The sequence below is a fragment of the Rhynchophorus ferrugineus genome, unplaced genomic scaffold, assembly GCF_030347505.1.
Source record: "Rhynchophorus ferrugineus isolate W39M unplaced genomic scaffold, kcgeb_rfMv2 rfM11, whole genome shotgun sequence".
Classification (NCBI taxonomy): domain Eukaryota; kingdom Metazoa; phylum Arthropoda; class Insecta; order Coleoptera; family Curculionidae; genus Rhynchophorus; species Rhynchophorus ferrugineus.
Genome location: NW_027472590.1, coordinates 15,749,218 through 15,772,400, shown reverse-complemented (window position 1 = coordinate 15,772,400; position 23,183 = coordinate 15,749,218). Strand labels below are relative to the sequence as shown.

At 31.7% G+C, this 23,183-nt stretch overlaps 2 protein-coding genes across 6 annotated transcripts in view; one reads left to right on the top strand and one right to left on the bottom strand.

Moving 5' to 3' along the window:
* LOC143204882 (uncharacterized) overlaps positions 1 to 21,251 on the top strand; it is a 259,151-nt gene extending 237,900 nt beyond the window's left edge. Inside the window, exons 4-8 of one of the 2 annotated variants that reach the window (XM_076417799.1) lie at positions 4,654 to 4,730; positions 19,742 to 19,795; positions 20,376 to 20,429; positions 20,854 to 20,907; positions 21,012 to 21,251. In XM_076417799.1, the coding sequence (XP_076273914.1) occupies positions 4,654 to 4,730; positions 19,742 to 19,795; positions 20,376 to 20,429; positions 20,854 to 20,907; positions 21,012 to 21,121 (349 nt within the window). In that variant the 3' untranslated portion in view covers positions 21,122 to 21,251. Of the gene's footprint in view, positions 1 to 4,653; positions 4,731 to 19,741; positions 19,796 to 20,375; positions 20,430 to 20,534; positions 20,746 to 20,853; positions 20,908 to 21,011 lie in introns of those variants that run through there. The other variant, XM_076417800.1, reaches the window with a different exon arrangement.
* LOC143204879 (uncharacterized) overlaps positions 1 to 23,183 on the bottom strand; it is a 383,076-nt gene that overhangs the window by 20,221 nt on the left and 339,672 nt on the right. The window lies entirely within an intron of this gene.

The window sequence follows — 23,183 nt, the reverse complement described above, 5'->3', positions numbered from 1 at the left end:
TTAAATGGACACATTAAATTGTCGTCCCTATAAATAATGTAAAACGTAAATATATATGATCATACTTTTTTATTCGTTAGATCATAAATGCGTCTTTAATAGTTCCAACAATATGGGATTAACCCCAAGTATTTTAAAGAAAACTGTTTGAAATTAATTTAAATACATTTAATAAAATGTTAAGTCACTCACTTTCCGTGTTAATATCGTTTGAAATACAAGACGTTAGGACTTATCTTCCAATTAAAAACTGCTCGCCCCACAAAATGTTAAGCCTAAAAATTTTTCTCCATATAAGCTTTAACCGTACCAAGTTTCTAGCCTCTCCGTGCTCCCGTTTTTTTTTTCAAAAAGGGACGCAAAATTTTCGCTGGACTGACTAATATATAGATTTTTGAAAGATGTCTCATATCTTCAACTTGATCTCTCTATACAAATGTACTTGCTTCAGTAAACTTCATTGGATGAAAAATGATTTTGATGAATACCTGAGTTTTGAGAATCGTAAGAGCAGATAGAAATTAAGGTGAGGTAAATGAGGCAAATAAGGTGGATAATGTTCTAAATCATATGTTAGTTCACTTACTTTCGCAATTATAATTAGAATTAACTAGAATCAACAAATTTATAGATCTGCCTGATTAACGCAACAATATTTACAGAACTTATTGATTTTATTGTATTACCGTTGTTGGTCAGAATTCATGAAGAAAACATTTTTTTTTTGCCTATCAAAGAAATTATGTTATCGCTTACAAGAACGTTCTGAGTAATGATCTCAAAGTCTGATTTATACAATTCCACAGCCTAGGAGTCTAGGTAATTTATGCATGCGAAATCTGTTCTTATTTTGATGGAAAGACAAAAACTTAATTAATTAACACGTTATACAAAGAGCTTTACAAGTCGTAGTCAGAATTAAAAAACTGAACCGGTTAGTCAGACGATACTCTCAACTTGGCCTAAGATCAAAGAGATAAATTTTTCAATCAATAATAAACCAATTTGGTATTAAGACAGGCAAATATGAGGTAACATTATGTCATCAAATTAATTACGATTCCAACTTTGCCCAAGTAATTGTTTTCTGTTAATTTTTAATGCTTGCTAATTGCTACGTAATCAAATGAGACAGATGCAGATGACCTTAAATCAAATGGGTTCACGAAAGTATCTGTAGAAAATATATTTTCAAGATGTGAAAAAGATGCATGAGTTAAATTGTCTGTTATGTATAGCAAGTTCTAATAGTGATATCCTGAAATACCCTTTCTATTGTATTGCCACTTCAATAGCTTTTGACTTTTGTATAATTTGATCGCGTTTTATTCTTGATACTTCTTGTTTATTTAGTACATTGGAAAATCTTTATAATTGTTTATTGGTCGAAAGAGAAGGTTGTAAACCAGATACTTTCACATAAAGTCAGCTCACACAGTCAGTCACTACAGTCTTGACAGAGTTTTTACCCAATCCTTCTTCCCAAGTCCCAATCTTCGACAATCTTCACAAGTCTACAAGAACATTTAAATATAAAATGAAGGAAGCGCACATTTGGTGCCACTTGAGAGTGTGAAGATTGTTGCCACTAACGATTTGTTATACCCGTTTATTATTTTATAAATAAAGTAGTTTTAACTCTACCAGCTTGCCAGAGAAAAAGATGCGCAACAGTATCTAGTAATTTGTGGTATAACATAATAGAAGGTTACTATATCGCGTATAGTATAGAAGCGAACCTAACCATACACATTTATATAAAGTGTAAAAACTTAATTCTATATTATTTTAATAAAATCTTATCTCGGGAAGCACATATTTGCACTAGCCTCGTCAGTAAAATTTCATTGATTCAATGTATATTGTTCTCTCAGTACTAGTTTGCTTTAATTAAAAACAGAAACAAACCTTCTGCAACTAGTATTCTGTTTCATAATTTAACTTCTTTTTTATATTGTGATACAATTTCATTGCCGAATCAGCATCAAAATTTGTCAACCACCATCTAACTGATCAAACTTATTTGAAAAAAAGTCGAGTTACTTGTGAACGGTTTAACAATTTTAGTAAGGACTTTAGTAAGGATCATTTTAGGATACAAAAAAATTAGATAACGTTTCAAAAATTGAACATAAACATTGTACCCAAGATCTACAGTAATTAAATTGTAATAACTTTTTATATTGTAAGTTGCGAGACAAGGCTACCAAAAGTATTTTTATGATAGTACTTCTGAACAGAAAATAAACAATTTCTCAAATATATGATTATAAACTTAATGTATCTATATTACAATGTATATATGTTACAATGTATCTATATTATTTAGTTGAATTAATGTAAAATTAAGGGATACCAGTTCAAATTATTTTTAAATTTTTAATAATTTCAGCCAAATAATGAAATTAATATGAACTTTTATTTTAATTAATTTTTTTCTGTAGAGTTCTGTTTCTGCGTCTGACGTCTATTAATATACAGTTAATTATCAATAAAATAAAACAAAAATAATAAATTTGACATAAAATAATACTCTATACAAATATCTAAAATTTATAGTAAACACATCAACTTGTCATTTATGATATATTGAATGTAATCTGAATGGTACTTATACCAGAAACATATGGTAGATATTTTTAAGTACCACTTAAAATACATGCCACTAACTAAATATTAATATACCTACAAATAGTGCCTCTTCCTTCTATTCTGTAAAAGTATATGTTAATTATAATGCAAATTAACATCCCAATTTCGAAAATATATTTAATTAAAATTGATCGTTAATTGCCGTCTGAATTTTTCTCTAGAAAGTGCTTAATAAAATTAGGATTGCCGAGAATATTTTGGTATTTTGCTAATAACATATGACATGATGAAAATTAATTGCTTTACAATTATAATAAATAATTAATTATTATTTTCTTCTTTAAATAGTTGATGCATGTGTGAAATAAATGTATTCATAATAAATACAATAATATGATATAATATGGTAGATGATTGTAGTAAAAAATCACAAAAATATTGATTTATAATAATAGTATGCTATAGATAGATTATTAAAAATATATTTATATTAAAATTAATAGTTGGATTATTAAGATTTTACTAGAAATAAATTTCAAATCACACAACAAATTTCAAATTTGATATTTTAAGTCCTAACGATAATTTCCGCAATCCAACATTTGAAGTTTCTAGTGCGTTTGGATTTTATTTGTATTATTTATCTTATATTAGGTAGTTAAAAATGTTTTTGTGCAACCAGCGGAAAGAAAAAAACAATTGTTCACTTGTTGAACGAGGATTGATCAAGGCAAATTTAGGTGATTTAAATCTGCCCACAATCGATTCATCGATAATGACTGTACTATGTGACCATAACTGAAATAACAATTTTACAAAGCCTACTAGAGCCACCAAATGTGGTAGAATATTGTAGAACATTAAGTATAATTATAATGATTATAATACTTGGCAAGAAAATGAATAAATGGACGTAATAACTCTAAAGAATAATAGATAGTAGCATAATAGTTATTTGGGAACTCAGAATTGTATTATTGAAGTCATCTACTATATATATATATATAACAAATCAAAATTGTTTGGATGGAAAACCTACTGAAAAATGTTATGATGATAATTTGAAGATATAGATGCAAATGTATTTAACAGAGTTATCAAAATATTCATTTTACATAGTTGACCAAAATTATTAGACTCATATACCCAATAAATATAACTGGGGCCCAACCAAATATTATCAACAGTGTTATTTATTCTGACACAAAAGCAGGCTTAAATTATGTACATTTGATGATGCCGCTCTGTATTGTATCAAATTATCTTGTAACATTTTTGTAAATAAAATGCACAAATTGTATTTGTAAAAGTACTTTACAAAGTCTTTTATTTTACTTGACTTCACTGGAAACATTTGATTTATACATTTTTATACGTAAGTATTATTCGAAATGTTTCAAATTTTTGTTTACCACAACACGCATACCAGGCTGTAAAATCGTTATAAAATCGCAATGTTGTATCAAACATGCGTCAGTAGCTCTTAACCTAGTGAAGCATAACCCATCGAAGTATTTGATGTAGAAGAAACCAGATACTTGATATGCCATTCGTAATCTAAGCTTGATGGGATTAGGACCCTTATCGATGGATCCAACTTAACTAATATTTTTCTTTGTATCTTGACTATATATGATTCTTCTATATTCAACAGCAGTAAATGTTCAGTCAGTTCAGTTTATTCTGTCTAGTTGACATTCGAATCTTGTAGAAATGTACTGACTTCATGCCCTTTAAAACTTCTTTTTATTGTGTTTTTACCTAAAGAGTCAAGATGATGTGCAAGAGGATTTGATTGATACGGATTAATTTTTTGATAAAAAATTGTATAAGTTAATGTTGGCTGTAAAAAATATTGTTATGGAAAAGCAGTAGTTATCAGTTGATTTCAAATTCTTCAAACAAATAATATATTTCGTTAACAATTTGACGTAGCGAAAATAATTCATAATTGACTATACTATGATTTTTATAGTGTGCTGAGTTTCATGATTTTATATTTAGTATTTTTAAAATAATGTTGAAAGTTATATTTGCAATAACAAATTGTTTTAATTACAGGTTTCCACTTGTAAATATGACCAAAAGGAGTTTTAAACGAGCAAAAACCATTGTAGAGGAAAAATATTTACCAATAGGTAAGATAAATATGAAAGTAACTACGTCTTAGTTATAAAAGATAACCGTATCATTATTTGTGTACTAGTTACAATATTAATAGTCTCGATTATTGCTATAGGAATTTGTATATGAAATATGTATAAAAATTGTGTATAAAGGTATATTTTGATTTTTTTCTGTCTAGTATTGTATGTTTGATGTGCTCAGAATATATATATTTTAATTATGTTCTAAAGTGAGCTTACAATAAAAGCCTGATGCGGATTAAAAATTAAAACTAACTTTACAAACACAAATAGAAAATAACAATAGCCTAACCAACCTTCGGAACTAAATTTTATACATGGGATCATTTTTATCCCACATCATTAACCGTTTCGACTTTCGGCTTATCGTTTTTTCCTGCAGTATCATCCTGGAACTAATTAAAATTTATCACCTGAAACGCTGATAGGAAATACGAACTTGGAGTGGGAAATATAAAATGTGAATTATTATTCTTTTAACAGAATAAGACTATATATTTTGTTAATGTGCGACTTACTGCCTTAGAGTTAATTTTTTTTCTTTATTTCTTTTATGTTTTATCATATTAAGAATTGATTTTATTACATCTTTTGACAAAAAAATATGTTTAAGAAATTCTAAAAAGTTTTCACTTACTAAATAAATTGATGCAATATATCCGCTAATTCTGAAATCGAAATATAATCCTGCAAAATACAAAGCGTTTTTGTGGTTATTGTAAATCCTTATAATATTTATGCTTTTTATTACTTAATTAATAATATTATTTAATTGAAAATAGCTTACTTCAAATACAAATAAGAAATGATGTTTTTAATATAAATTTTTTTAGTAATATATTAATTAATTTATTTCAAGTTATTATACAAAATTAATATAGCTGTTTGACAACAAAGGTGTAATCAATTATTGAATAATTGTTAAATCCTCTAATTATCTTTTAAGATGCTTTATCTACAAACATATATCTTTAAAGTATGTATGTATGTATGAGGTATGAAAATATAATATAATCAACCATAATTCCTAGAATTTTACCATGAACATCATTTTATATACTTCGAAATACACGCGAAGTAATAAAATGAGATTCAAATAAATCAAATAATCTAATTTTAAATACAGAATTATCAGTGGTAGTGTACTCTTGCCAATCATCATTTTTGAAAAAATATTGTGAAGCATATGCACTAACCCGTAGGGGTGAAAAGGAGTATCCGAATAATTGATTTCACATGCGGCTGTGTGTTATAGGTATCCTTATTTTCACTCTTTGGGGTTTTTGTTGATGGTTTCATGGTTATTTTTATTGGAATGATGTTTGATGGCAGTGATTAAATTGCTTTCTTTGAAATATGTTATATTAGTAGAGTAAACAAAAATGGACAGGGACAAAAATGGACTTTCAATATTATATTAAGCAGAGCGTCGATAGCGATCGAGCGAGCTAATTGTAACTAAAATGCAAAGTATGCTTTGCATATTAAAATAGCAATGACTTTTAAAACTTAATATTAATATAATACTCATTAAAAACATCTTTTGCTTTAATTAAATTATAAGTGCGTTCTAATTAAGAGTGCATTTTAATTAATAAAGAGACTTTACTTGTATTCAACTATTTGATATTCTGAGATAAAAGCAGTGTTTAAATAATTTTCAGTATACATTGTATATAATATCTGCCTGTATATAAATAAGTTTCTATTTAGTTGCCTAACTGTCAAAATACTAATAAAAAAATTTATATTATCAAAAAATATCGTTTTCAATAATCCATATATAATTAGATTATTTTCAGATCATACATTATATTATATTGTTACTTATATTATGATTCGTAAATATTAGTTTGTAATATTGTTATCAATTAATACAAATTACATTTAGTATACCTAAACGATAATGATATAATGATTTTTAGTTTAATGTGTTTTTAGTGAAATAATGTAACTGTCTTGTTATTAATTTATCAATATCAATATTGATATCAGTGGCAGTGGACTCTTGCCAAATCATCTTTTATGAGAGAATGCTATGAAGCATCTGCACTAACCCGTTGAATCCATCCTTATATTTACTATTTGGGGTTTTTCTTCGTGCTTTAATGGTTATTTTTATTATAATGATGTTTGATTAATGCTTATTGGCAATGGTTATATTTAAATTACTTTCATTATTGACTATACTTACTGGTAAAGTAATATACTTTTTTTTATAAATTGAGATCTTACTTCGTCAAATTGGTTATAATGATTGAAGACAAGTTATATGATAAGTCTTATTCAACTTGATTTTCTTTTCAGCAATTATATTTTGGTCCTGGAAAAATGTGTCTCTATATTTTCACTATATTTTTGATTCAATAAGAAACTCAACAAACTGCAGTAATGTTTAAAGTGAATAATAAGATAATACTAACTGAAGGACCACCAAAAATGTATAAGATATCTTACTGACAAAGCTTATGATCGTCATCATATCTCTAAAGATATCGACGAGGTAAAACAAGCCATAGAAGAATTAAATCGATTTCATTGTGCGACAAACAATTCCACACCCCAACAAGAAGTAGGTAGTGCAATACATATTTACCAAGGTTGTATCAATGGTTGCATAATTGAACGACACAGACTTCACGGAATATGGCATAACACCTAATATTCGAGATATAAAACTGGGAAATATTGGGAAAACGAGAATCAGCAATTAAATTTCGCAACACATTCTAGTGCCACAAACTATTATTTTAAGAAGGCTACTACAAATCTAAATGGCTGGGATGAAATGGACAAATACTTCAGCCCTTCTACTCAAATGTTCCTATCATAGAAACGCGTTACATGTTTATATATGAACTAAGAAGGGAAATCCTGAAACTTCAAAAAGCTAAATTATATTCTTCAACACATGTCTAATATTCCTTTTACTCAAGCTAATGCAAAATAGCCTAAGTATTAATAGTACTGAAAACAGGTAAAACACCTTAAGATGTGGTATTATACAGACCTGTAAGCCTCCCTCGAGTTGTTGTAAAACTTCTAGAAACATATACTAAATAGAATGCGAGAACATCTGGCAGAGATAATACCAACCAACAGTTCGGCTTTAGACAGGGCCACGGTACCATCGAGGAAGTGCATCGCTTAGTTGACGTTATTGGTACTGCGCTGGAAATCAAACAATGCTGTTGAGCAGCCTTCCTTGATTTTCCAAACATTCGATAAGGTGTAGCATAAAAGCCTACTCTGCATAACTATAAAAACAGTACCATACTGTTTCTTCCCATTATTAAAATCTTATGTTGAAAAAAGATAGTACTAAGTAAAATATAGTTATGACAGATTTCAATTGCACGAAATTAAGCCAGAAGTACTCAAGGCAGCATACTCTTGATTATACCATTACAGCGACGTATGCAGATGATATCGCAAACACATCAGAATTGCGACTGCCCATGCGAAAGACACCGACCACATCTGACTCTAATGGAAGCACGGCTCAAGCTATGGCGTATTAAGGCCAATACAGATAAGTGTGTTCAAGTAACCTTCACAATAGTAAAGAAAATTTGCACACTTGTGAAACCTTTTAATATAGATATTCCACTTTAGATGACGCCTTAATACATCTTAATATGCATCTTTATTGACGCCTCACTTGGCTCAAATATATATGGACCAAGGAAAAACAGTAGGCTGCAGGCTCTAGAGCATGTACTGGTCGGATGCAAGTCAATGTTTCAGATGCTAGTAAAATTGCCTTCTCTAGAGCTATACTGAATCTTATATAGACGAATGATATACAGCAGAACTGGCCACAGTAACATCGAAAAACTAAAAAAGTTTCATAAAACGGTTAGAACTATGTTCAATCTTCCACCGTACATAAACAATAAATATGTGCACCTAAGCATGAAACTACAAACAGTGACGGAAGAAATTGACTCATACAGCAAAAACTATCGACCCAGACTAGACCAACTCATACAAGGTACACACGTCCCAAGATAAATAGTACAGAAGGTTTATAATCGACATTTGTAGACAAAATATAAGGATGGCGTCAATGAGTGCATAATCCGGCTAAAATATATCTACTGATGAAAATCTGACTGATGAAACATATTAGGTTATTGTTTAAAAGGAAACACATTATCTAATTAGCAAGATATATAAAAAAACTAACAAACTCGATTTTTTCGACAATCTGAATAACATTATTGCTTCAAAACTTCAGAAAAATTAACGTCTTGATTATTTCACTTTCAGTTAGAGATACCTTAACTGATTATTTAAGTGATTATATATTAAATAAACTCATTTTTATTGACAGCAATAACATGATTCATATATAGAGCCATTTCAATTATAACTACAGCTTTAACGTTTTCATTGCTGAAATAAACAGGCCGTAAAGTATCATTTTGCTATAGTAAAAGACCATTTTATTTGCTTTTATGCCACAAGTTTATTGTAATCCACCGGTGTGATCGTTACAGAGAGATTAGGGTCTTTGGAAGATTTTACACTCTTGCTTGGCAGGATAAAATACTCTATATAATTCGGAGCAATAACATCTATTATAGCTCCATTAAATATGTTAAAAGCTTTTACATCAGAGGTCAATTTTGTGTATTTATTAGCTGTACATAACCACGTGTTAGTCTGATTAAATTTGGTGAAATGATCAAGAAATAAATAGAAAAACACATTTTTCTAGTATGCTTACGTTTATAATGTTTGTTGATATGCGTGTATACCATTTTTTGTTCCATTATCTTTGAAGATAATCGACAAACAATCTAATATATACGATTCAAAGCTTGGTGCTGGTATTTGACTGCAATTACAAATTATTAATACGAGGGTCACTATTTATATTTCGGGAATAGGAAAGAAAATCAAATAGTTAAGCTGCGAATGCATATGCACTTTTGCATATGCTTAAACCAATTTTCAAAGCATTTATTCCATTACGAATGAGGTATCTTCAAAACATGATTTTTGAACGCTTCAATAGCAGGCGATGAAAATCGTTGACTACGCTGTTTATTCTTCACGGATGGGAACAAAAAAGAATAATTGGGTGCCAAACCAGGGTTGTACGGCGGGTGACCCATCAATTCGATGTTTTGCGTGCTCAAATAGCCTCTTGTTTGAGACACTGTTGCAATATGACCAGTTTGCCCGAAGAAACACGCCACCATCATCTTTGAACTATTTCGTGCGCGAACAAATTTTGTTGGATTTGGTTCATCTTGGAACACCCATACAGTCGACATACCTACAGTGCTTACTTTCGGGCTCATACGAATATATCGATGATTCGTCACCTGTCGCTATTTTATAAATGTTTTTCGAAGCACCGCGATTGAATTTCTTTGCAGCAATCGACACGAGCCTTTTTTTGAGCGATTGTCAAATTGTGTGTGATCCAACGCGAACATAACTTTCATATAAAATCGCATATACGCTGGTGGAACTAATGCTTAGGAATGCCTCAATCTCACAATAGGTGATATGACGATCCTGCTTAATCATTTCGCACACGGCATCGATGTTTTTTTGGCACAACAGCCGATTTTAGACGACCTTCATGAAACTCGTCGGACAGCGAACTACGACCACGATTGAATTCATTAAACCAGCCATATACGGTGGTTTTTGATAGAGCTTCATCGCCAAATGTGAAATTAAGTTGATTGATGCACTCTTGTTGTGATAATCCACGTCGAAATCGTCCAAATCGTAAAAAATCATCGCACGAAAGTGTACACGATTCAGTCCCATTTTTTGCCGACACGAAATTTTCAACTAAATATAAAATAAGCAAATAGCGTCCATATGACAAAATATTCAAATAATGTCAAACTTTACGATGGAGCCGTCATATGGACTCACATGATAACAGTGTTGCTATATATATATATATATATATATAATATTTGGTCTGAAAATATAACAACTGCAAATTTATCTAGATTTGTAATCCTGGCTTTATCTGGAATTTATATTGATCACCTTGTAATTGTATCTGACTGTCATCCTCCTACATTCATGTTGATAATAACGCATATATGAAGCTACGGTACAGGATGATGTACAGCATAATGATGCGATCCTTGTTGAACGTCCTTCTGTTGCTTGCTTGGTCCATTTGAATGTTTTCGTAAAGAATTTTCTAAATAGTTCATGACCGTTATCCTTCAGTTTGATTGAATAGGTGAATACACATACACATTGACATATTACGACTGCCTATTTCTCTACATAAAATAACACAGAGTATTTTAACATTTTTGAGTCATGAAACGCTCAAAATTATAATCTCGACACTAACTTTGTTGCTCGATCTAAACAAATCTGTAGTCGGAAACCATCAAGGACTTAAAAAATTATGATGGTCTCCGTCATATCCTAATTGTCAGCTTTAAAATGGATTCAAGAGTGATGATTTTGAAGGCAAGGCCAGGAATTACTTGCAGAGTCAAACAAATCGAAGGAAATGTGATACCTCTTGGAGGTAAATCCATCTCAAACCCTCAACAAAGTTTGGGACATTTAGCAGTTGATGAATTAACTATTCCCAGAAGTTTATATGTGGTCCAAAAATCCTAAAAGTAGGTAGAATGGTTACTATACGGATATACTGAATATATTTCGAACCTTTTCGATATCGCGCTTTCATTGCTTGCCAGGTTTGTTAATTTAGAATGGAATAGGCTTCTAATTATGATTTCCTCAGATCAATAGTCCTTTTAATAAAACAGCTAACGCAAATCGTCAAAATGTATAATGCAACGTTGGCGCATCAATTTTAAGTTTTCGTTTATTTTCACTCTGACATATCACACTCTACAATATGATTTTCTACAGTTAATCTATATAGATTATATACTCATAGTTGTTATGTTAACATTTGTTCCGTTTTATAACTTTGAGTTGTAATCATCAGTCTCTTTCACTGTCAGAATCACTTACCAAATTGGGAATTTCTAAATTATCGAACACTTGTTAACGATTGTACTACCTGTCAATTTGTCTACCTGTCTAACCTGTCGACTGTCCAACGCAATCTATTCAAAGCAAAGGTGTTATTATAAACAATAATTTTTTCTACAGTGTTTTTTCTCAAGCAAAATAAAGTAATTTACATAAAACACAAACATTTAATTTATAGTTAGCGGGTGACAAAACACTAACTCAGCTCCAGGAATACATCCATGCCTGTTTTCACCATTTTCAACAATATATCTGTAATAAATTATTAAAGAACATTATAAGTAAGAAAACCTGTGTTATTCTAACTTTTACCTTCTTTCATAAACTTTTGTTGTATTTACACTTTTTATTAGCGTCTTTGCAATAGTGAATGTTTCATTTTGAAATATCCATAATTCGTCTAGATACGTAAATTGAAATAATAAATTTTCTTTAATTTTATTATATAGTATGCTTTTAAAAATAGTATTATTTTAAAATTAGTGTCTTAAAGATCCCTTAAACCTCTTCGTGGAATATATTTACATCACTTAAACCCTGCCTCCTAATAGCGTACGAAGGGATGACTCACACGCCTCGAAGTAGACTAAGTTTGCTATGTATACTACCAGGACTAACAGTTTTCTCTGAAATAATTGTTTGAAATAGAATTTATATGGAAAAAACATTCATTGTTGTTATAGATTTCATTTAAAAAATGTACTAAATAGCGCTAAGTTCGCAGTCATATGACACCTGTGTCAACCCATACCCTCACAAGTCGAGATTTATAGATCTATAAATCTCTGTATCTTTTCAACTAGAGATTAGTAAAATAAAAGGAAAAAATCAGCTCCGAGATCAAAACCAATTTTACGTTTTTACAAACTGAATTTGGCAATAAGATTGATGGTATTGATGATGTGTATTGGCTATTTTATTGGAAGGACTCGATGTAGTACGTCTTGGCTGGCACACGGTTTCGAAATGGTGAAGGGATGGATTAAATGTGTGAAAAGCTATCGACTGGATCGCTATCAAATCGACATCATTCGTTTGACAAGGTATTGCCATATATTACCAAAAAAAATGGAACAGAGCTGTAGAGAATGATGCAAAATATTCTGATTATTATATTCTGTACTATTTTTTTTTCAATAAATGCTTTTTGAAAGTTAGAAAATGATTAGAATCCATGCATTGTTAAGGTAGCCCTTAATGCCAGGAAGTCATAAAATTTCGAGTTTATATAAAAAAGGTTTTCAAATTACGTATTACGTTATATTTCTAAAGAGATGAAATAATACCTACTTTTTTGTTAGTCGCGATTTAATAAAATATGAAACAATCAAACAGAGCATTGCGCAATAAGAATATAACCCGAAATATAACAATTCAATAACAGAAAAGAATTGAGGAACTCTCGGGAGGCCAGTCTGAATTTTAACGATTCCGCTATAATGTCACAAAACCCAAGCACTGTCAAAGTTAACTTTCTCCGTAATCATCAGTTCTGAAAAGTTACGGAACTGGAATATTAAAAGAGCCGATAAATCGAAAATAGACCGCTTTGCTTTCATTTAACAGAATGCCACGTGCATACCGTCCGTGACCCTAACGGAAATTCGGCGTATTCCATACACTGAACCGTTTGAATGGAAATGGTTCTCGATAAACCTATTCGAAAATATTCAGAAACCAGCGGTGCAAAATCAGAAGCGCAGATGTCGGTTGTGTGTTTTCGCCTTTGCCTAGCGTCCCGTTCTATTACAACGTTCTACTCGAAATAATTTTCGCTAGAACAAACACAGCTCATTAAAGAGTGCTTTTTATTATGGCGCAGCCGTTGGCACAGGTACCGTGCCCCGGCAAACGAGGAACTAACTAAATATTCATGGAAATAAACGCATTGTTAAAAATTTATTTAAATTTCCGCCATTATTTTGTTATGTATGCTAGTTTTGTCGCTTCATAAGAAGTAGACACAATTGTAGGACTTGAAATACGTTACGAATTTATTTTACTGTTCACTGTAATCTTGAAGAACTTCTATGTGCTTATTTCAGTTGTTTACTTATCAATTTTGTCGCATATATGAGAGTCTAGCTTCTATTAGACCTTGACCTTATGAAAATCTTTGTAATAATCACGAGAACAGCTAACCTAGAAATCAAAATGAACTACATCTAGCGATTAGACGCAACTATTCCTACTTTAATTTACCGATTTTTGCGATAGTTAATGTTTCGTAGGGCTAACTGTAAACCCAGGGCGTAAAATAAAAATTATATTTAGTTAAACAATATAAAACAATTTAGCATATTAAATAAATAAAACCGAAGATCAAAATAAAATATATAACAGCTAGATACTCGATAAATGGCAAAATAAACACAGCATATTCTAAGCGTTTTTCTTGACGTTCAGGGGGTCGGGCGATAGCTGTGAAAACATAATGAAAACTTATCTGAGCAACCAATTTTCAATGACAAGGGTGAAATTAAAAATATACGTGAAATATAACTTTTAAACGTCAATTTCGATTCACCAATAATAATATTCTGAACTCGTTGTGGACTTTATTCACTAATTTTAATCTCACTATTTTAATATTATGCTAGATGATTTATATTTGATTCTGTACACGATACCTTCTTCTTTTTAACACATTTCCTAATAGTATATTTTAATCTAACTTCTTTTTTTACATGTCAAACGTAGTATCTACCTATATCTAGAGAATCTGAATTATTTTGAAACTATGCAAGAAGAAAATATTTCCCACCGATGTAGAAACCACAAAAAATGCAACAGTAAGATTGAAATTTAACGGTACTGAGAGATAATATGCCGGCAGCTATAAGTTCGGGTCGTTAATTATGCTCAAGGAGTATAGTACTGATAAATAATAGTATCTATAAATAGATGTACCGAGAAATACTGATAATGGATTGTATTGATAATATCAATGACCCACAGTGACAATGCTAGTCGATAACAATTACTGAATAACCATGATGACTAACAACAATCTTAGTCCATAATGTTCAATAAAAATGATGGATGATTATAACACACAACTGACAGTGATGATAAGTGATAGAAAAGATAGCGTGTGCACATGGTATGAAGGAACAGTAACACCACACTTAACAGCTTCTAGCCTAACACTAATAGTAATGGAAGCACACGAACAAGATCCTGCCAGTAAGGTTAGTTTTCGTCGCTAGGTAAATCCAAAATCTCAAATAAGAAACTTTCTTATGTTATGCACCCACTTCTCCTAATTCCGACAATGATGAAGTCCTCGTGAGGTCTTAGACAGTTTTAGAAGGAACTTGCTTTAGTAAGTTTAGGTCTATCAACACTAAATATTTCATGCGACCCCATAACTGCGCATCGTAGGTACATACTGGCATCAATATTTGCTTATATAATAATAGTTTATTGTGGAAGGTTGTTTCAGATTGTCGTCTAAACAACCATTGTTTGAGCCTCCTTTAAACATTTGTTCGTTTCCATTTAACATGCTGTTTCTATTTAATTTTTTCATCCAGTGACACCTATATTGTTAATCGATCTTATTATTTATCTTGAGTGAAACAACTAAGGATGAATATATAATGAATATAGGATAACTGTAGAAAATCCTATTGTAGAGTGTGAAATCGTTAGTGTGATTATTCGCCAGTTCTTACTCCCTTCAATAATCTTATTAACGGTTGTTTGTACTGTATTTACAGCTGCCTCAATATTGTTACTTAACAGGTCAGTTGAAAAGTCCCTGGCCTGACATATAGATGGCGCTATTATAATTAAATGAATGTGTTTTTTTATTTAGCCCAAACCCTTAAAAGATGCGTGTATAAATTGGACATCTGTCAGATCATTAATTTGTGAATTATAGCATTTTGAGTGAAGCAACTTTGTTATTGTGAAATAAATGGATAAAAAGGAATTTATCGTGTTGATAAAATATTGCTTTTTGAAGGGAAAAACACAGTTGAAGCAAAAACTCGGATACTGCCCCAGGAAAATCAACAACAACAATCAAAGATTGGTATGCTAAGTTTAGATGTGGTGAAATGAGCACCGAAGACGGTAAACGCAGTGGAGGCCCAAAAAGTGGTTGTTACCGACGAAAACATTTTAAAAATTCACAAAATAATTTAGAGTGACTAAATTGAAATTGAATGAAATAGTAGACACTCTAAAGATATCAACTGAATGTGTATATCATTCATTCACAAATATTTGTGTATGAGAAAGCTCTGTGCAAAGTGGGTGCCGCGCGAGCTCATTTTTGACTAAAACAACGACGAGTTGACGATTCGGAGCAGTGTTTGGAGATGATCAAGCGTAATAAACCCTAGTTTTTGCGTCGGTGTGCGACAGTGGATGAATTATGGCACTATCATTTCCCTCCGAAGTCCAATCGGCAATCATCCGCACCCGATGAACCCGCTCCAAAGCGTGGGAAAACGAAACAGTCGGCTGGGAAGGTTATGGCGTCTGTATTTTGGAATGCGCATGGAATGATTTTCGTTGACTACCTTGAAAAAGGAAGGACCATCAACAGCGACTATCACATAGCGTTATTGGGCCATTTGAAGGACGAAATCGCCAAAAAACGGCCGCATTTGTAGAAAAAGAAAGTGATGCTTCACCAAGACAATGCACCGTGTCACAAGTCAGTGGAAACGATGTCAAAAATCCATGATTTGGGTTTCGAATAGCTTCCTCATCCACCGTATTCTCCAGATCTGCTCCACAGCGACTATTTCCTGTTCTCAGGTCTCAAAAGAATGCCCGCTGGGAAGAAATTTTTGTCGAATGAAGAGGTGATCGCCAAAACTGGGGCCTATTTTGGAGCAAAGAACAAATCGTACTACAAAAATGGTATCGAAAAGTTGGAGAGGCGCTATAATCAGTTTATCACACTTGAAGGGAATTATGTTGAATAAAAAAAAACTAATTTTGCCAAAAAAAATGTGTTTTAGTCTGGTAGGTCGTGGACTTTTCAATTGACCGGTTAAACCAAAACTTTAATATGATGTGGCAACGTTGCACTACAAATTTTAATTACGTGCATTGGCTGTTTTAATATAACTCTACTTAACTTTATAATATCAACTTTTGAAGATATACAGTTTTACTTTCGTATTTTTAAATGAGTTTTGTTAAAGCCTCCATATAGAATATTCTGTTGCTTTGATATAATATGCTTACTCGAATAGTATACGGTGGTTTATTTAAGTTTTCCCTCAATATTATCATGACGTTGTACATAAAATGGATGTATTTTCTTTTCTAGTGTGTTTTTCATTACAAGTTTCAGCTCAAATAATTTCGAATGCCCAACAGAAACTAGTTTCTGCCGGAAGAATTTCCAGGATCGCGAGCGCACTCATTAAAATGTGCCGTGGAACTGTTCTTATTGCAGATAAAATAGAACCTGGATAATTATATTTACTTCGGCATCTTTATACGTAAAGGTAAAAGATATATTTGTTGCTCTGATAAATTTCATCATCGAGGGCGGTTCTATTTATTCGCAGGCTGTGTTTAATTCATTTTGAGATAGAATGGTTACATTAGAAAAGTTTTAATATAGATACGGAAATGTTCTTTTAACACAAGAAACCCATTCCTTGTAATAAAATTCAAATATTGTGTGTTCTATACCATTCATCATACTCTTAATTTAATTTATTTGAAACTCTGTTAAGGGTCATAGTATGTTTTAAAACTATTTATTTTTTATATGGATAAAACAAACTTTAGATTCGGTGCAGCCAGATCTGTGTATCTGTATGTGTGTGGGTTTTAGTCACATCAACTTCTTGACTTTTTTTGTGACTGAACCTACAGTTTAATATGGATTCCAAACCACGGTCCGCGACATTAAGCCTACCGACTGGCGAGTGGCCAAATTTGGAGATCATCCCAGAAATCATCCGGCCCTGCCCAGCCTGGTTACTGGCGTGAGTGGAATTATTTTCCTTATCGTATTTAGCACTCTTATCTAAGGAGAATCGCAAATGTTAAACAACTACAAATATTAATTTACGACTAGCGGGATTCGTAACAGTAAGACTGTCGCGTTTACCATTGCGCCAACATGGGTTTGGTTTCTTTGTCATTTATACGGTATGTTCACTGTTATTGTAGGACGTATATCGAGTTCTTTGAGTTTTTGCCAGCACTTTATTAACGCAGAAATATAAACCGTGTATTTTCATATGAAAAATTAGACGGATATAGTTTAATAATTTCGATTTTGTTTAATTGTTAAACTGAATGAAATACCCAAACTATCTCTATAATATGAATCGATCTTACTTGAATATATATTAGGTGTGAATATAAACGTGAATAACAACTTGGCGTGAAATGAGACGATAATAAATTGTCGTAAATGCATGAGAACGTTTTTTTTTATTAAACCATGTTATCCCGCTAATACAAAATTATCTTTAGCTGATATTCTTTCATTTACAGGATATTTAGATCTTATGGGTGACAGAAAGCCTGGGTTTCGACTAGTATGGCCATTTTCAGATTCCTACCGCGAATGGTGAGAGTGGTAGGGCAATTAACGGATTTGCATATTCTAAGGTGCCAAGGAAGAACATCACACTGGGCATATTCGTTAAGATTTTCACACATGTGACTCGAGATTCAGTTGATCTTTGTTGCCATAATTTGTACCACAGGATCGCCTTGTTCAGTTGGGCTTAATGTCTGTTTTGTATTGCATCGGAATAGTATCCACTGGTGAAAAACGTGGTGTCATCTGGGTAAAATGCTGTATCAGGGGAAGTTGCGTCATTATATTATGCATATCTTGACTTGAAAGGACCTTTCTTCCAAATATGAATGAATTAGTGATATTAGGTCATCCGGCAAATCTATTTTTTTATACGAGCTGATGATACGATACGAGCAGATTGATTTAGGCTTGAATATTTAGCACAGATATAGAATTGTTCATAGGGAATTATGTGCTTTGCACCTATGAAGCTATCTGAAAGCTTATAGGCCTGTAGTCGAATGGATTTAAATTGACATTTTTCTTGGGTATAATTACGGCGTGACAATGTTTCCAATCTTATGGGAATTACTACTTGCTAGTGGAGTTATTTCAGGTGGCTTCCTGTAAGGCCCTCTGGGCCTGGGGCTTTCTCCGGAAAAAGGTGTGAACTGAGAGCTGCAGATCTCTCCGCGAGACTAGACCCTTTAGGAGATGTTCTGACATGAGGATCTTCCTTTTCAAAGAAGGAGTTGCATCAGTAATGACATCTAGCATTTATTTTGGAAGGCCAAGCTAAGGAATACATTTTATTTGATTTTCAAACATTTCAGTAAGGAGTTAGGCTTTTTCTGGATGGGTTAAGGCGAGATCTGTGGAGGATTTGGTCTTTAAGGGAGGATAGAAATTCCCTTTAGCGCCATTGACATTGTGCCAGAGCTCGTAAGACTAAGACTGCCTAGATTTTGAAGAAATTATGCCCATTTCTTTACATTCCAGGTTCTTACCTTGTCCCTTACTTCCCTGATCACACATTGCGCCTCATGTTTTTCCGCTAGATCCAGTATGGCACGAGCTCCCTAAGCGGTTCTTGTGCTTGTTTAGCTCCGCACGATAACCTCTAGGTTCGCCTTAATTAAAGTGACGTGTATATCAACACTCTGAAAACATATTGTACCACAGACCAATACCAACACCTAATTGACCAATAGACAATTATACGAGGTTTTAACCATGCCAGACCGAAATATATAATCGGTTTGTGAAGGATTCATCAAAAATTGAATTACAATTAAAAATTGATACGTACGATGAAAAATTATGACATGAATTTAATAATTCACTTATTAACTCGGGTTCTATGTTAAAGAGTAGGTTCTATGTTCGACTGTATATTTTTTAATGTATGTTGTTTTCCGTAATTTCTGCGTCAATTGTGGACCGATTTTCTAAATAATTTCTTTATTCAAAAGAGTACACTTTCCAGGTGGTTCCATTAGAAACAAGTCAGGATCTGATGGCGGAATCCGGGGAAATCGAGGTAAACCATCAAATATCAAAGCTATGTACAATATTTTAACATATTTTTTTATCTAAAATAATCAGATATTTCTTATAATGTTATTACTCAGCTGATGTTCCAGGTGGTTCCGTCGGAAACAAGTCAGGATCCGATGGTGGAATCCGGGGAAATCGAGGTAAACCATCAAATATCAAAGCCATGTACAATATTTTAACATATTTTTTTTATCTAAAATAATCAGATATTTCTGTATAATGTTATTACTCAGCTGATGTTCCAGGTGGTTCCGTCGGAAACAAGTCAGGATCTGATGGCGGAATCCGGGGAAATCGAGGTAAACCATCAAATATCAAAGCCATGTACAATATTTTAACATATTTTTTTTATCTAAAATAATCAGATATTTCTGTATAATGTTATTACTCAGCTGATGTTCCAGGTGGTTCCGTCGGAAACAAGTCAGGATCTGATGGCGGAATCCGGGGAAATCGAGGTAAACCATCAAATATCAAAGCCATGTACAATATTTTAACATATTTTTTTTATCTAAAATAATCAGATATTTCTGTATAATGTTATTACTCAGCTGATGTTCCAGGTGGTTCCGTCGGAAACAAGTCAGGATCCGATGATGGAATCCGGGGAAATCGAGGTAAACCATCAAATATCAAAGCCTGTGTACAATATTTTAACATATTTTTTTATCTAAAATAATCAGATATTTCTGTATAATGTTATTACTGAGCTGATGTTCCAGGTGGTTCCGTCGGAAACAAGTCAGGATCCGATGATGGAATCCGGGGAAATCGAAGTAAACCATCAAATATCAAAGCCATGTACAATATTTTAACATATTTTATTATCTAAAATAATCAGATATTTCTGTATAATGTTATTACTCAGCTGATGTTCCAGGTGGTTCCGTCGGAAACAAGTCAGGATCCGATGATGGAATTCGGGGAAATCGAGGTAAACCATCAAATATCAAAGCATGTGTACAATATTTTAACATATTTTTTTTTATCTAAAATAATCAGATATTTCTGTATAATGTTATTACTGAGCTGATGTTCCAGGTGGTTCCGTCGGAAACAAGTCAGGATCCGATGATGGAATCCGGGGAAATCGAAGTAAACCATCAAATATTAAAACCATGTACAATATCTTAACATATTTTTTTATCTAAAATAATCAGATATTTGTGCATACTGTTATTACTGAGCTGATGTTCCAGGTGGTTCCATCGGAAACAAGTTAGGATCTGATGATGGAATCCAAGGAAATCGATGTAAACCATCAAATATCAAAGCCATGTACAACATCTTAACATATTTTATTATCTAAAATTTGTGTATAATGTTATTACTGAGCTGATGTGACGGAAAACATAACTCCTTTAAATATTATGGGGATGTACAGACAGCCAATTGTATATTTTCGAGTTATTTAGGTAAGCTATGCCATATCCTTATTCACTACCTACCTATATAAAATACATGCAAAAGATATGTTTAGTTACCAAATTATTATCTTTTGTTTCATTACGTTTTACTTTATATGTTATATTTATGTTATATTTATATGTTATATTTATGTTATATTTATATGTTATATTTATGTTATATTCATATGTTATATTTATATGTTATATTTATATGATATGTTTATATGTTATGAAGTTAAGGTCTTTCATTACGAATACGCTAAGCCGCGGAATCGTTAGTGACAATAATTGAAAGCTATTAGGTCAAAGCGACACATGGTGCAAAACACCTAAAACCTAACTTGTTTGGATTATAAACATTTTTAAATTTAATATATTCCATTGGGTATGACTATAACATATTGTAAGTCAAAGAATGATCGATTGTATATTGTTCGCAGAATCGGGTCGTTAGAAACCAGAAAGAGGGGTGGTTCAATATTCATGAAAAGAAACGGGGGTATTAAAGTTGGAGAAGAGGATTAAAAAATAATTAACTTTTTTAAGCCTTATTATGTATTTAGAAATAAGTTCCTACACTGAAAGAAGGGGAGAGCGATTCACAATATGGGGTCTTGAAATCAGCTTATGTGAGTCCCAAGATTTCACCCATGGACTGTAATATTAACGAATATCCTACCCATTGAATTATTTTACATTTACTATTGATTTTTATTAGATTTTTATTGCTATTTTTGCAGCAAATAAGTGCGCAATTATGTGTTAAATATTTGCTAACCTTTGGTAAAATAACTGAAGGAAATTTTTAGAAGAATATTAACAATTTAAAAACAACATTGAGAGCTGCCCTATCTTGTTTGAATTACTATGTTGGAGTTTAATGTAGTTTCTGATGAAAACTTAAAAGTTACTACAGTTCATAATCTCATAGAAAATTTTTCAGTTTCATGTGATGCTCATTAAAGTCTTACACAAAACCGAACTATTGGAGATATCATAACTGGAAGAGATCTGGATATCCCAAATCTACAATTAAGCGGAAACGTAAGATTTCTGCAATATTCTCGTAACAAAATCAACATTTAACTGAGCTTCAAACTAAGGTTACCAAACAAAACATGACAGAAGACAGATACACTTACAGCTGTAGATGTTTACTATCTGCTGGTCTGAGACAATGAGTAACAGCCTAAAAATAAGGATATTAACTAGTACTCATATGAGAGATAGACTGGACTTTATTAAAATAGTTACTTTATTATTATGTTTAATTATATTAATTACTGTTAAAAATAATAGAACAAAATATTGGTATGAGTTTGACATGTTCGCGATACTTCTTTAATTTAGTGATTATAACATACGTGTAATATTTTTATGAAATAACTTCTTCAGTTAATAAAAATATAGGATAATGTTTATATCAAATTTCTATAATTAAGAATATTTTTAAAACTGTAATAACTTCAAAGTATAAATATTTTATATTTACTTTTTTAAAATTATATGTTAAATTATATGTTGCTTACTTATGTTGAATAATGACGATAGTCACGGTTAAGAAAGATGTATTTTATTGCAATTGAAAGGAACTTTATTGCAATCCTTAAGTGACTATTACCTTTTAAACAACTGCCTCTAGTAAACATATTTTATTGATAATCTAGAAATTTCTTCAATTTTTAGAACAATTAAATTACTGTGAAATTTCATGATTTCAATCATGAACCATCAATGTAAATTATATGGTTAGTTCCTTAATTTTTCAGTAAATTTTCAATTACTCCTTTGAGTAACCTACTGTAAGTCACTATATTTAACTTTATTATGACAAAAGAGTAAATTACCTATATTGAAATAATACTTCAGGTTTTCTCCTCTAAGGCAATAACTATCATATTCTTTCATATTTAACTATATCATATATTTTCATCGGTTTCTCAAATCCGGTCCGGTGAGCAA